This window comes from Misgurnus anguillicaudatus, chromosome 12 (assembly GCF_027580225.2).
Source record: "Misgurnus anguillicaudatus chromosome 12, ASM2758022v2, whole genome shotgun sequence".
NCBI lineage: Eukaryota > Metazoa > Chordata > Actinopteri > Cypriniformes > Cobitidae > Misgurnus > Misgurnus anguillicaudatus.
In genome coordinates this window covers 19351935-19366299 of record NC_073348.2, presented here as the reverse complement: position 1 = coordinate 19366299, position 14365 = coordinate 19351935, and the positions used below count along the sequence as shown (strand labels likewise).

Sequence of the window (14365 nt, the reverse complement as noted above, 5' to 3'; positions counted from 1 at the left end):
CATGTGCATCAGTATTTGAATATTCAATCATATTTTGTTTTGTTTTTCATTTTATTTTTATGACAACTTTAAAGGATTAGTATAATTTTCTTAAATGTTGATGTCTTTCTTTGTTCAGTCCAGAAGAAATGATGTTTTTTTTTTTTAGAAAAAACATTCAAGGATTTTTCAAATTTTAATGGACCCCGACACGTAATGCAGTTTAAAATTGCAGTTTCAAGGACTTTAAACGATCTCAAACGAGGGTCTTATCTAGCGAAATGATTGTCATTTTTGAAAAATAAAAATAAAAAATATGCACTTTTAAACCACAACTTCTCATCTATCTCTGGTCATGTGACGCTCCAGCGCGACCTCGCGCAATTGCGCAATGCCGTGGAAAGGTCACGTGTTACATATATGAAACGCACATTTGCGGACCATTTTAAACAAACTGACACAAATACATTAATTAGTATCATTCGACATATAACAACGTCGGAACCGTTTCTCCACACTTGTAAACACTGGGGCATAGTTTCACATACATCTTAAGTGACCTCTTGATGATGACGTATTGCGTGAGGTCGTACTGGCGCGTCAGAGGCGACCCTTATGCCTCGTTTGGGATCGTTTAGAGTCCTTTGAAACTGCAATTTTAAACTGCATTAAAACTGTTACCGGTCCATTAAAGTCCATTAAAATGAAAAAAATCCTGGAATGTTTTCCATAAAAAACATAATTTCTTCTCGACTGAACAAAGAAAGACATCAACATTTTGGATGACATGGTGGTGAGTAAATTATCTGGATTTTGTTAAGGAAATGGATTAATCCTTTAACATAACACCTCCATAAAATAAAAGTGAACCGGGATGCAAAAAGTTAAGCTTCAAAAGACAAAATTACTGATATTAGTTTGTAAAATAAGACTAATCATGTCTACAATGTCTTCTTGTGTGTTATTTATTCAGTGTCCCGCCACAGACATGGCTCAGGTGGGCGTATCCTTGCCGTAATCCCGCCCTCCCCTGTGATGCGACGCTCTAGTGATCCCAATCTCTCACCCTCCTCCTCCAATAACAACCTTCATTGCTCAGAGACTCCCCCTAGCATCCACTCCACGCCTGTCCCCCATGGGTACCCCTCCGAGAGTTCGGAGCCCGGGGGCAGCTACTGTGAGTTGAGACCCGGACAAGCCCCCACGCCACCCTCTAAGAGTTATGTGGAGAGGCTGAGAGTAGAGGAGGGCCAAAGCCAAGGCTCTGGAGCGAATGAAGGGGTAGACGGCTTCATGCTCCCTCTAGTGGAGACCAGCTCTTCATTCAAGCCAGGAAAATACCAGTCGACTCTTCTGCCGGCAGAAAACAAGCCACTGGAGATGAGCGTGTTGAAGAAAGTCAAGGAGCTGTTGGCGGAGGTGGATCCAAAGACAGCCGCCAAGCACATTACTCTGGCAGACTGCACGGTAAAAAAAATAACTTGTATCCAAAACACTCTCGTAGAAGACAGAAAACTAAATAATACAATCATGCTTTAGTGTCTTTCTAACCCCTGCTTTGTTTTCTGATCAATACAGTGATAAACTCTCAACAGACGTATTACATAATGTACACATCATAAGCTGATTGATAAAGTCTGTACAGTACCCGACTCATTGCTCGGTAATGCCCGAGCTGTGCTGTCCACGCTAATGTTTACCACATTCATCATTTGATGAGTTCAAGACTAATTAGTAGTCGCCGGGACTATATTTGGATGGAAATAAAGGGGTGGGGTTGAATATATTACCCCTGTAACTGTGTGGCCATCTCTAGGTTGCTAGGATACTGGGCGTTACCAAGGAGATGCAGAGGATGATGGGGGTAAGCTCAGGGCTGGAGTTGCTGACTCTTCCGCATGGACACCAGCTGCGGCTGGACCTACTGGAAAGGTTAGGGGATACCCACACTTTGACTTTTTTAAGCAGAACTTACCACACTGAACGTATATAAAAAAATATCCAATTAAAGGTGCACTGTGTAATTTTAGAAGGATCTCTTGACAGAAATGCAATATAATCTACATAACTATATTATCAGTTGTGTATAAAGACCTTACAAAATGAACTGTATTGTTTTTATTACCTTAGAATGAGCCGTTTTTATCTACATACAAGGAACTCACCGTCATGTTTCTACAGTAGCCCTTAACGGATAATCTGCCCTATAGAGCAGTGGTTCTCCATTCCAGTCCTCGGGACCCCCCTCCTAGAATGTTTAGATGTGTGCTTATATGAAACACCTGATTTCACTCATCAGGCTCCTTAATTAACACACTTAGAAGCTGATGAACTGAATCAGGTGTTTTTATATATGAAGACATCTAAAATGATCTGGAAGGGGGGCCCGAGGACTGGAATTGAGAACCAAAGTGGAAGGGCGTGTTTTGTCCTACGTTGTCTCAGACGATGTCGTGTTTGTCCTGTGGTGGCTACCGTAGCTTCTCTATGCATTTTGAAAGGGAGGGGTGAGCTGTGGACTCACAGCTAGATGGCGCTAAAATCTACAGTGGACCTTAAGTGCTGTACTGGAAGCTGTGTCCCAATTCGAAGGTTGCGACCTTCTAAGGACGTATTCTAAGACCCACTGCGTCACAGCAGCGCGACTTAAAGGAATATTCCATTTTCTTAAAAGAAAAATAATATTGATAATTTACTCACCACCATGTCATCCAAAATGTTGATGTCTTTCTTTGTTCAGTCAAGAAGAAATTATGTTTTCTGAGGAAAACATTGCAGGATTTTTCTCATTTTAATGGACTTTAACAGACACCAACAATTAACACTTAACTCAACACATAACAGTTTTTTTCAACGGAGTTTCAAAGAACTATAAACAATCCCAAACGAGGCATAAGGGTTTTATCTAGCAAAACGATTGTCATTTTTGACAAGAAAAATAACAAATATACACTTTTAAAGCACAACTTTTCGTCTAGATCTGGTCGTGATGCGCCAGGTGACCCCACGCAATACGTCATGACGTCAAGAGGTCACAGAGGACGAACGCGAAACTCCGCCACAGTGTTTACAAGTGTTGAGAAAGAGGACCGTTCCGACGTTGTTGTATGTCAACTGATACTTATAAATGTCTTTGTGTCAGTTTATTGTTTACAATGGTCCGCAAATGTGCGTTTTATATATGTAACACGTGACCTTCCTACGTCGCTACGCATTTACGTTAGGTCGCGCTGGACTGGATCTAGACGAGAAGTTGTTCTTTAAAAGTGTATATTTGTTATTTTTATTGTCAAAAATGACAATCGTTTTGCTAGATAAGACCCTTATGCCTCATTTGGGATTGTTTATAGTTCTTTGAAACTCCGTTGCAAAAAACTGTTAAGTGTTGAGTTAAGTGTTAATTGTTGGTGTCTATTAAAGTCCATTAAAATTAGAAAAATCCGGCAATGTTTTCCTCAAAAAACATAATTTCTTCTGGACTGAACAAAGAAAGACATCATTTTGAATGACATGGTGGTGAGTAAATTATCTGGATTTTTCTTTTAAGAAAATGGAATATTCCTTTAAGGCTGGTAAGGTCGTTCCAATTTAAAGGATGCTTAAAATGAGGTCTTAAAATGTGCCCTTATTTCTCCATGCTGTTAAGGACAGAACGAATGGATCCTACACAGCCTAGGATATCCCAAGATTCATTGCGCGCTTATAACGGCTGAATATAATGCTGCGTTCACACCAGCCACGGTAGAGGCAGCAAGCGCGAGTGATTTCAACGTTAAGTCAATGTAAAGACGCATTTATGCACGTCTGGAGATCTCGTGCCGCGAATGAGGCATTTAGCGCGGTACGGAAGACGCAAATTGTTCACGCGAATGACGCAAATTGAGTGTTGCCTCAGGAAACACGCAAGTTGATAAGTCTGAACTTTGGCGGAAAATCTCGCCACGTTAACCAATCAGGAGCTTTCTCTAGTAGTGACATGATTACAGGAAGCGAGCGGAGTCGCAGAATTTCCTCCCATGACACAAATTTTCGCATTAATTTCTCGAATGACTAGAATTTCACACGTGGCTTTCACGTGCGAATAAAGCGAGTAAACTCAAAATGTTCAACTAAATAAAAGTGTGTATTTAGCAGAAAAAAGTTTCTTGTCACTGCTTTAGTAATGTTTAGTAATAAGTAATGTTTTGTATTGATATTATTCTGTGTACAGTCTTGTTCAAAATAATAGCAGTACAATGTAACTAACCAGAATAATCAAGGTTTTTAGTATATTTTTTTATTGCTACGTGGCAAACAAGTTACCAGTAGGTTCAGTAGATTCTCAGAAAACAAATGAGACCCAGCATTCATGATATGCACGCTCTTGGGGCTGTGCAGTTGGGCAATTAGTTGAATTGGTTGAAAGGGGTGTGTTCAAAAAAATAGCAGTGTGGCATTCAATCACTGAGGTCATCAATTTTGTGAAGAAACAGGTGTGAATCAGGTGGCCCCTATTTAAGGATGAAGCCAACACTTGTTGAACATGCATTTGAAAGCTGAGGAAAATGGGTCGTTCAAGACATTGTTCAGAAGAACAGCGTACTTTGATTAAAAAGTTGATTGGAGAGGGGAAAACCTATAAAGAGGTGCAAAAAATGATAGGCTGTTCAGCTAAAATGATCTCCAATGCCTTAAAATGGAGAGCAAAACCAGAGAGACGTGGAAGAAAACGGAAGACAACCATCAAAATGGATAGAAGAATAACCAGAATGGCAAAGGCTCAGCCAATGATCACCTCCAGGATGATCAAAGACAGTCTGGAGTTACCTGTAAGTACTGTGACAGTTAGAAGACGTCTGTGTGAAGCTAATCTATTTTCAAGAATCCCCCGCAAAGTCCCTCTGTTAAAAAAAAGGCATGTGCAGAAGAGGTTACAATTTGCCAAAGAACACATCAACTGGCCTAAAGAGAAATGGAGGAACATTTTGTGGACTGATGAGAGTAAAATTGTTCTTTTTGGGTCCAAGGGCCACAGGCAGTTTGTGAGACGACCCCCAAACTCTGAATTCAAGCCACAGTACACAGTGAAGACAGTGAAGCATGGAGGTGCAAGCATCATGATATGGGCATGTTTCTCCTACTATGGTGTTGGGCCTATTTATCGCATACCAGGGATCATGGATCAGTTTGCATATGTTAAAATACTTGAAGAGGTCATGTTGCCCTATGCTGAAGAGGACATGCCCTTGAAATGGTTGTTTCAACAAGACAATGACCCAAAACACACTAGTAAACGGGCAAAGTCTTGGTTCCAAACCAACAAAATTAATGTTATGGAGTGGCCAGCCCAATCTCCAGACCTTAATCCAATTGAGAACTTGTGGGGTGATATCAAAAATGCTGTTTCTGAAGCAAAACCAAGAAATGTGAATGAATTGTGGAATGTTGTTAAAGAATCATGGAGTGGAATAACAGCTGAGAGGTGCCACAAGTTGGTTGACTCCATGCCACACAGATGTCAAGCAGTTTTAAAAAACTGTGGTCATACAACTAAATATTAGTTTAGTGATTCACAGGATTGCTAAATCCCAGAAAAAAAAATGTTTGTACAAAATAGTTTTGAGTTTGTACAGTCAAAGGTAGACACTGCTATTTTTTTGAACACACCCCTTTTAACTAATTGCCCAATTGCACAGCCTTGGGAGCGTGCATGTCGTGGGTGCTGGGTCTTGTTTGTTTTCTGAGAATCTACTGAACCTACTGGTAACTTGTTTGCCACGTAGCAATAAAAAATATACTAAAAACCTTGATTGTTCTGGTTAGTCACATTGTACTGCTATTATTTTGAACAATACTGTAGGTTGCATATATTTATAAGATTGATTAATTTGATATAGGAACTGTTGGTTCGTTTAATCTACACCAACGTGTCATTTTTTTTAAAATAAAATAATATTTTTCTGGTTCCATATTTATTTTATTCAGTTAGAAACGTCTCTGCTGTGTCCTGCTGACAGGCGCGGTGGGAGCGTACAGCAGGTGACGCAAATTATGGGTCCTCCGAAGGCAAGACTGTCTCAGTTCAGTTCTCTTTGTGGACTTTGGAGGCTGCCACCTTCAAAGACCGAGTGTGCGCCTTTTGAGGTTGCGCCCTTAGAAGGTCGCAGCCCTTGAACCGGGACACAGCTGTAGACTGCACTAACCTAACTAATCAGGCTTACAAAATAATATTTAGATGGTCAATGCCCAGATTTTTTGTTTGTTACTGATTCATGTCTCTGGGAACACGGGGGTGTATTGAAACAAAGCTGAGATGATTTTTATAGTTGCTCTGCATGTAGTACAGCACCGCAGTTGTTAAATGTGTTAATTTGTTGTGCTATATTTATCTGCTTCAATAGGTTTTACACCATGTCTATAATGATGGCGGTTGATTTGCTCGGCTGTACGGGCAGCACGGACGAAAGAGCCGCCTTGCTTCATAAGACCATCCAGCTAGCTGCTGAACTCAAGAGCAACATGGGCAACATGTACGGATTTGCCGCAGTCATGAGAGCCCTGGAGCTGCCGCAGGTGAGAGATTGAGAACCACAACAAGAGAAGAAGAATATCAAAAGAATATCGAAGGGGTTTTGTAGGTGTTACAGATCTGGTCTGGTAACTACAGACAAAGGTTGCAGGTTCAAACCCCGCAAGAGCCAATGAATAAATGATCACCATTGTGTATAACAGGATTGCATCTGCACTAGTGTATATAACTCGCTTTGGATAAAAGTATTACCTACATAAATTATGAATAAATAAAGTCAGAAACTGGTTTCATGCATTCAAACAATTCAGTTTACCCAAGAAACATTTTAAAGTATGTACTAGTGCAAAACAGTGGCAAGTTAGGATGTTCTGGGTTGTAAACATGGTGCTTTTAGGCAGTAGCTAAGATTTCCTGTTTTTAGCACACTAACATGTGGTTGCTAGGGTGTTCTGGTGGTTACCATGATGATTCTAAGCTGTGGCTAAGATTTTCTGAGTGTTTTAGCACAATACTATTTGGTTTTCAGGGTGTTCTAGGCAGTTTCTAGGCAGTAGCTAAGATTTTCATTGTTTTCAGTACATTGCTGTGTTGTTGCTAGGGGGTTACCATGATGTTTTTAGGAAGTGGCTAAGATTTTTGTAGTGTTTTTAGCATATTGCTTCGTTGTTGCTAGGGGGTTATCATGATGTTTCTAAGCAGTAGTTAAGATTTTCAAAGTGTTTTAGCATATAACTTTATGCTTGCTAAGGGGTTACCATGATGTTTTTAGGCAGTAGTTACGTTTTTCGGAGTGTTTTAGCACATTACTATGCAGTTGGTAGGGTGTTCTGGTGGTTACCATGTTGTTTCTAGGCAGTAGCTGAGATTTTCTTAGTGTTTTCAGCACATTGTGGTGTTGTTGTTAGGGGGTTACCATGGTGTTTCTAGGAAGTGGCTATGATTTTTGGAGTGTTTTTAGCATATAACTTTATGGTTTCATAGGGGGTTACCATGTTGTTTCTAGGCAGTAACTGAGATTTTCTAAATGTTTTCAGCACATTGTGGTGTTGTTGCTAGGGTGTTACCATGGTGTTTCTAGGAAGTTGGTAAGATTTTGGAGTGTTTTTAGCATATTGCTTCGTTGTTGCTAGGGGGTTATCATGATGTTTCTAAGCAGTAGTTAAGATTTTCAAAGTGTTTTAGCATATAACTTTATGCTTGCTAAGGGGTTACCGTGATGTTTCTAGGCAATATCTAAGATTTTTTGAGTGTTTTAGCATATTGCTGTGTTGTTGCTAGGGGGCTACCATGATGTTTCAGCACATTACTATTTGGATGCTAGGGTGTTCTGGTGGTTACCATGATGTTTATAGGTAGTAGATAAGATTTTTTTAGTGTTTTAGCATATTGTTGTGTTGTTGCTAGGGGGTTACCATGATGTTTCTAGGAAGTGGCTAAGATTTTGGAGTGTTTTTAGAATATTGCTTTGTTGTTGCTGGGGGTTACCATGATGTCTCTAAGCAGTAGTTAATATTTTCAAAGTGTTAAAGCATATAACTTTATGGTTGCTAGGGGGTTACTATGATGTTTCTAGGCAATATCTAAGATTTTTAGAGTGTTTTAGAACATTACTATTTGGATGCTAGGGTGTTCTGGTGGTTACCATGATGTTTATAGGCAGTAGATAAGATTTTTTTAGTGTTTTAGCATATTGTTGTGTTGTTGCTAGGGGGTTACCATGATGTTTCTAGGAAGTGGCTAAGATTTTGGAGTGTTTTTAAAATATCGCTTTGTTGTTGCTGGGGGTTACCATGATGTTTCTAAGCAGTAGTTAATATTTTTAAAGTGTTTTAGCATATAACTTTATGGTTGCTAGGGGGTAACCATGATGTTTCTAGGCAGTAGTTACGTTTTTCGGAGTGTTTTAGCACATTACTATTTGGATGCTAGGGTGTTCTGGTGGTTACCATGATGTTTATAGGCAGTAGATAAGATTTTCTGAGTGTTTTAGCATATTGCTGTGTTGTTGCTAGGGGGTTACCATGATGTTTCTAGGAAGTGGCTAAGATTTTTGGAGGGTTTTTAGCATATTGCTGTGTTGTTGCTAGGGGGTTACCATGATGTTTCTAGGCAGTAGTTACGTTTTTCTGAGTGTTTTTAGCACATTGTGGTGTTGCTGCTAGGGGGTAACCATGATGTTTCCATGCAATATCTAAGATTTTCAGAGTGTTTTAGCACATTACTATATGGATGCTATGGTGTTCTGATTGTTACCATGATGTTTATAGGCAGTAGATAAGATTTTCTGAGTGTTTTAAGAATATTGCTGTGTTGTTGCTATGGCGTTTACCATGATGTTTCTAGGCAGTCGCTAAGTTTATCTGATATGGTTTTTAATTCCTTGCTGTGTGTTTGCTACGGTGTCCTGGGTGGTTACCATGGTGTTTCTAGGCAGTGACTAAGATACAGTCATGGTACATTCACACGGGGCGAAAGCGTTAACGCTTTACGGAAAGCTTGTCTGAAACGTGGCCAACACCCAATCACAGTGACCGCAACACATGCTCCGGTCTTCCGTCAATGTAATTGGCTGGCTCTGCCTAGGTTATTTGCATAAAGCGATCTGATTAGCTGACGCACACGTTGCTGCTTGAAAAGTTGAGAAATATTCAACTTCTGCCGCGAGCAACGGCAGTGACGCAGCACCGACGAATCCACAATTCAGTTCGCCAACGCTTGACGTCACCCATTAAAAGTGAACGGGAAGCGTTAACGCTTGTGAATGTACCGTAAGTGATTTTTAACATGTTGCTATGTGGTTGCTAGGATGATATGGGTGGTTACTATGTGGTTACTTACAACACTATGAGCACCACATGAGAGACAGTGAACCTATAATATGTGGTAGTCTGTAATTCAGTGTGCATGTTATTCCGATGAATTTTTCAGCGGTGAAAGCCTTTTCAGAGCTGTCGTTGCGTTCTAGTGCCTGTTCACAATGACATTTACCAACAGCAATTAAATCCCATTCTGTTTTAGCCACTCGCGGAGGCATAACAAGAGAATTGAAGGGCATTGAGAGGACAGTGAACAAGATAAATGTGGAGGAAAAGATCAGGGGGAGGGCTGAGGGGAAAGTCAAGACCAGCCTGGACTTGTGTAGGGATACAGCAGCATGCATTAAAATTCAATGAAGAAAAAAATAAAGACGAGAACATACAGATCCCACGGCTCCAGAACTGGGGGCATTAAAGCTTTCAGCATAGATACACATCTTCTATAAGTAACAAAGCCGATGATTTTGTTCACCTCTTTGTATTAATATTTTATATTGAATATGCACGGCTTAACATATGTTGTATAACCCTGTTGGATAGGTACACGGGCTGAACATAAAGTTCTCTATTGTGTGTTGTAGATCTCGCGGTTGGAGCAGACATGGATGACACTGAGACAGAGACACACTGAAGGTGCCATTCTCTATGAGAAGAAACTCAAGCCCTTCCTCAAAGCCATCAATGATGGCAAAGGTAAAACATATTTCACCAAAGTATGACAGTGACACTGCCAAGAACGTTACTTTAACTCATAAAAGTACATAAAATATCCTGCAATAATATGTTTCAAACAGAGATGATGATTATAGTAAGGCAATATTACAACCATCCAGCAGTTCCAACATTAACCCCTAGGGGCATCACAAACCCATATTTAAAGGTGCAGTGTGTAATTTTGAGAAGGATCTCTTGACAGTAATGCAAAATAATATACAAAACTATATGATCAGGGGTGTATAAAGACCTTTTATAATAAACAGTTATTACCTTAGAATGAGATGTTTTTATCTACATACACCGAGGATCCCCTTACATGGAAGTCGCCATTTTGTGCAGCCATGTTTTTTACAGAAGCCCTTAATGGACAAACCTTATTTACTAAGTTGTCTCCAATGATGACATGTTTGTCCTGTGGCGGCTAACGTAGCTTCTCTATGCATTTCAAAAGTGAGGGGTGAGCAGTGGACTAAGCCGTTGGTTGCAATGCGCAACCTTACCACTACATGCCACAAAAATGTACACACTGCACCTTTAATGAATATAAAGAAAAAAACATTTTTAGCGTGGTTTACATTTACCAAGCGTTTAACTTGTTGTGTTTTTTCAGAGACCTGTGTGCTCTCCAACACCTCCTTCCCTCACGTGGTGCCAGTTTTGTCCCTGATGGAGCGCGGGGTGGCGGCAGGGGAGGCCCTGGAGTCATGGGAGAGTGTGGAGTCTGGTGTGGATGTGGTCATGAGCCATCTGGAAGCAGCACGCACCATCGCTCACCACGGAGGACTTTATCGCACCAACGCCGAGAGCAAACTGCAAGGTAAACAATTAGCATTGTGTCCTAAACCTTCACTTAAGCTGAAGCCTAGTTCACATACTGCGCACTAAAACTGCATACTTAGCTGATGATGGACAAATGTCCCTGATTAGATATAAATTAAAATACATGTAAAATACAAAAAATTTAAATCAAAACATGCGCCTACCCCTACCAATGCGCACTTTGGTTTTTGCATACAGTACAGGTACACACCACACACCTATTTTGCCCTAACAGAAAATTTGATAGTTTCTATAATCTCTCTCTTTTCTTCCCAGACTTCCAGGAGCGCAAAGAGGTGCTGGAAATCTTTTGTACCGAGTTTCAGATGAGGCTTTTATGGGGCAGTCGTGGCTCAGAAGGCAGCCAGACCGAACGTTATGAAAAGTTCGATAAAGTCCTCACTGCTCTTTCCCATAAGCTAGAACCTCCTGTACGACACAGTGAATTATAGCACGCTGACCACGCCCCCCAGCCACAAATGGTATGATCCTTCACCTTTATGTCACTCTTACTCCTGGACCGGACTACTCTGTTTTTGGGGGAAGCGGAGATTAAAACAACCAGGGAATGACTTGTTGTCCAAAACGAGGCACAAAAGGGCACAGGCAAAATGCGAGCATGACAGCGCCCCCTTAAGTACACAGACATAAACTGCAGCAATGGAATGAATCAAAATCTAAAGCCAAAACATCAGTCATGGGAGAAAACCCAGGAAAGCATATTCTTTTTCGAATGCACTTCCTTTTCACATAAGAGAATGTGGTAATGTTGACTGACTTAATTCCTGTTTTCTGTGAATCTACGTCAATAATGCGAACAAAGATGTTGTCATTTGCTCCTCTCTCTCTATTGAAGATAATACTTCATGGTTTACTGCTGGAACAGCCTACTCACTCACCTGTCAAATATCTGAATGTATGTTGCCAAATCATATAAATTTAAACCGATACCTGCTGGATAAAGAGTCTTATTTTTATGCTATTCGTTTTGTTTTGATATATAGTGTGTTTTTTGTTTTTTTTTTGGTTGTTATGAATGTTAAGAATTGAGCAGACACCAATTGTGAATGTTTAAAGACCCCATGAAATACATTTAGTTACAATGTTGACTTAAAGTGAACATATACATCTTAAATGTACAGTCTTATGGTGCATTCTCGCCAGCCACGGTAGAGGTGGCAAAAACACGCTATTTGCGCATAGTTGGACGCTTAAACATTTGAGTTCACTCGCTTCATTCGCGCATAAAAAAAACGCGCGTGAAATTCTAGTCATTCGAGACGCAGAAATTCGCGTCATAGGAGGGGCTTCTGCGACTCCGCTGAGACTTCGCCACTCCGCTCGCTTCCTGTATTCATGTCACCACCACAGCAAGGTCCTGATTGGTTAATGCGGCGCGGAAATCCGCCGAAGTTCAGATTTTTCAACTCGCGGAAATCCGCCGAAAATCGCGCATTTCTCGCAGCAACGCTCAATTCGCGCGGAATGCGCCATTCGTACCGCCCTTACGCGTGTACCGTGCCGCAGGATGCCTAACCGCCTCTTTGCATTGACTTAACATGTAAATCACTTGCGCTTGCCACATCTGGTGTAAACGCAGCATTAGATTGGACTTATTGATTGACTCATACCACCTTCCACTGACTAGCAATAGCAAGTAGCAAATAATGATTAGCCCCGCTGTGGTGTAAATTAAGGTGATTGACTCTATATTTGTGACCCTGTCAGTGTAATCCAGGCTAAAGTTTCATAATCTAACTAATATGATATTAGCATCAAAGTAATACAATTCAGTTTTTACTCAAGGTATCAGGGTTATATTTTTACGAACTGTAGGATGATTTTATGTAGAAAACAATAAATCACCAAAAAATTGGTTTTTATAGACAGGTTCGCATTTAATCAGAAAGAACTGATTAATATGTCCAACCCAACTTCCTGTTTTAGTAGTAAATACGCCTATTTCATGGGGTCTTTAATGTTTCATTACAAAGCATGCTTGTCATTATGACCATGGCTCTGAGGTTTTTAGCTGTCTAGATACATATTGTGAATGGGACAGAATCACGTGAATGTCAGCTTGTACAAAATTGTCAGATATATACATTAACCTGTTCTAACCTGTGGCCTGGACGAAATAATTTCAGGGTTAAAGATCTTCATTGGAGAGTCACCATAAGCAATCTCATTTAGTCAAGCAACATACTTAATCTATGTCCGGATTTTGCTTTCTGCAAAATAACATTATGGCAATAAGTTCTACTATAACTGACTACTTGGAGGATTTCTTGTTAGCGGTGTTGCTAAAGCAAGCACATACCACTCCCAGTAACCTTGACACTTGATTTCCCAACACCATTTGTGTTACGGGCAACGCAATCGATACTTCAAACAGTGCAAGATGCTGTTACTGTTCAAACCAGTCAGACTCCTTTTGCTTTAATGTTTGATGAACAGACTAAATATCCCATAGTTTTACACTGAGGGGAAGGACTTGAGCCATAGGGATAGATTGAGGCCAGCTGGCATGCACCTGGAACACCTTAATAACATACTAACAACAACATTACAGTAGCAATCACATCATTTGCATATGTAAGCACCACTCACTTTGACTTTGACTGAAATCTTGTTTAAACAGAAGTTGTTTCAATTTAAAGAAAGAGTATAGGTGGATGACCACATTCATTAGCTTGATTTCAAAAAGTGTCGCGCGCAGTTTCCATGTTTTGGGAGCCGAACAAACCCAAAGTCACATACATATACCTCTTTCAGCAATGTATGTTTTCTATACTTATTATGGGTCCATAAAGTGTAAAAGGTCTATCTATCCAGTTCTGTTGCGTTATATCGCGCGTCACGTTCAGGCTGCTATATGTCATACCCTATCTATTGATGCATAAAACCAGGGAGTTTTCTGAAGGTATTTTTCAGGTATCTTAATAAAGGCACATCTAAAGGTAGATGATGCTGTCAGGAGGATTTAAGAGAGCATCATATGCAATTCCACTTTTAGCCAGCAGAGGGCTCTGTTTAGTAAGCTCAAAAATAAGAAAGAGGCGTATGTTTTTTGACCTTTTCAAAGTTTTTTTTTTTTTTTAATATGGCCTGCTGGTCTAGGACTGTAATTTGTGTTCTTTTTCAGTTTCTCTATTGAAATGTTTCTCTACTGTAAAGTGTGACTATTTTGTTTTTGTAAATATTTTCCCCGAAACGGTTGGTTATACGCGAGATGGACGAGGTCATGTTATTGCATTCTTTTATTATGTGCTGTACATAATGGTATGTCATGTTTTGCACTCTTTTTCAAAAAATAAAATACAGTAATCTTGTTTGTTTTTTAATCTTAGTATTTTCTAATGGCTCCTCCCGCTATAGATATAGCAGTGTTTGGCTTACCTCACAACGGAGATTCGTTTGTTTATTTATTTATTTATTTATTTATTTATTATGTAATACGCCATAAAGAGTCTTACATGCAATTGGTTTTTTTTTAGAATCAGCTTTCTTTATTAAACGAAAC

At 40.0% G+C, this 14365-nt stretch overlaps 1 protein-coding gene across 1 annotated transcript in view; it reads left to right on the top strand.

Moving 5' to 3' along the window:
* The window catches only part of sh2d3ca (SH2 domain containing 3Ca), a 59950-nt gene extending 45776 nt beyond the window's left edge, over positions 1–14174 (top strand). Inside the window, exons 7-12 of the mRNA XM_073874079.1 lie at positions 953–1446; positions 1796–1911; positions 6360–6531; positions 9888–9999; positions 10634–10840; positions 11119–14174. Of these exons, the coding sequence (XP_073730180.1) occupies positions 953–1446; positions 1796–1911; positions 6360–6531; positions 9888–9999; positions 10634–10840; positions 11119–11294 (1277 nt within the window). The 3' untranslated portion in view covers positions 11295–14174. The remainder of the gene's footprint in view (positions 1–952; positions 1447–1795; positions 1912–6359; positions 6532–9887; positions 10000–10633; positions 10841–11118) is intronic.
* The last annotated feature ends 191 nt before the right edge of the window (positions 14175–14365 follow it).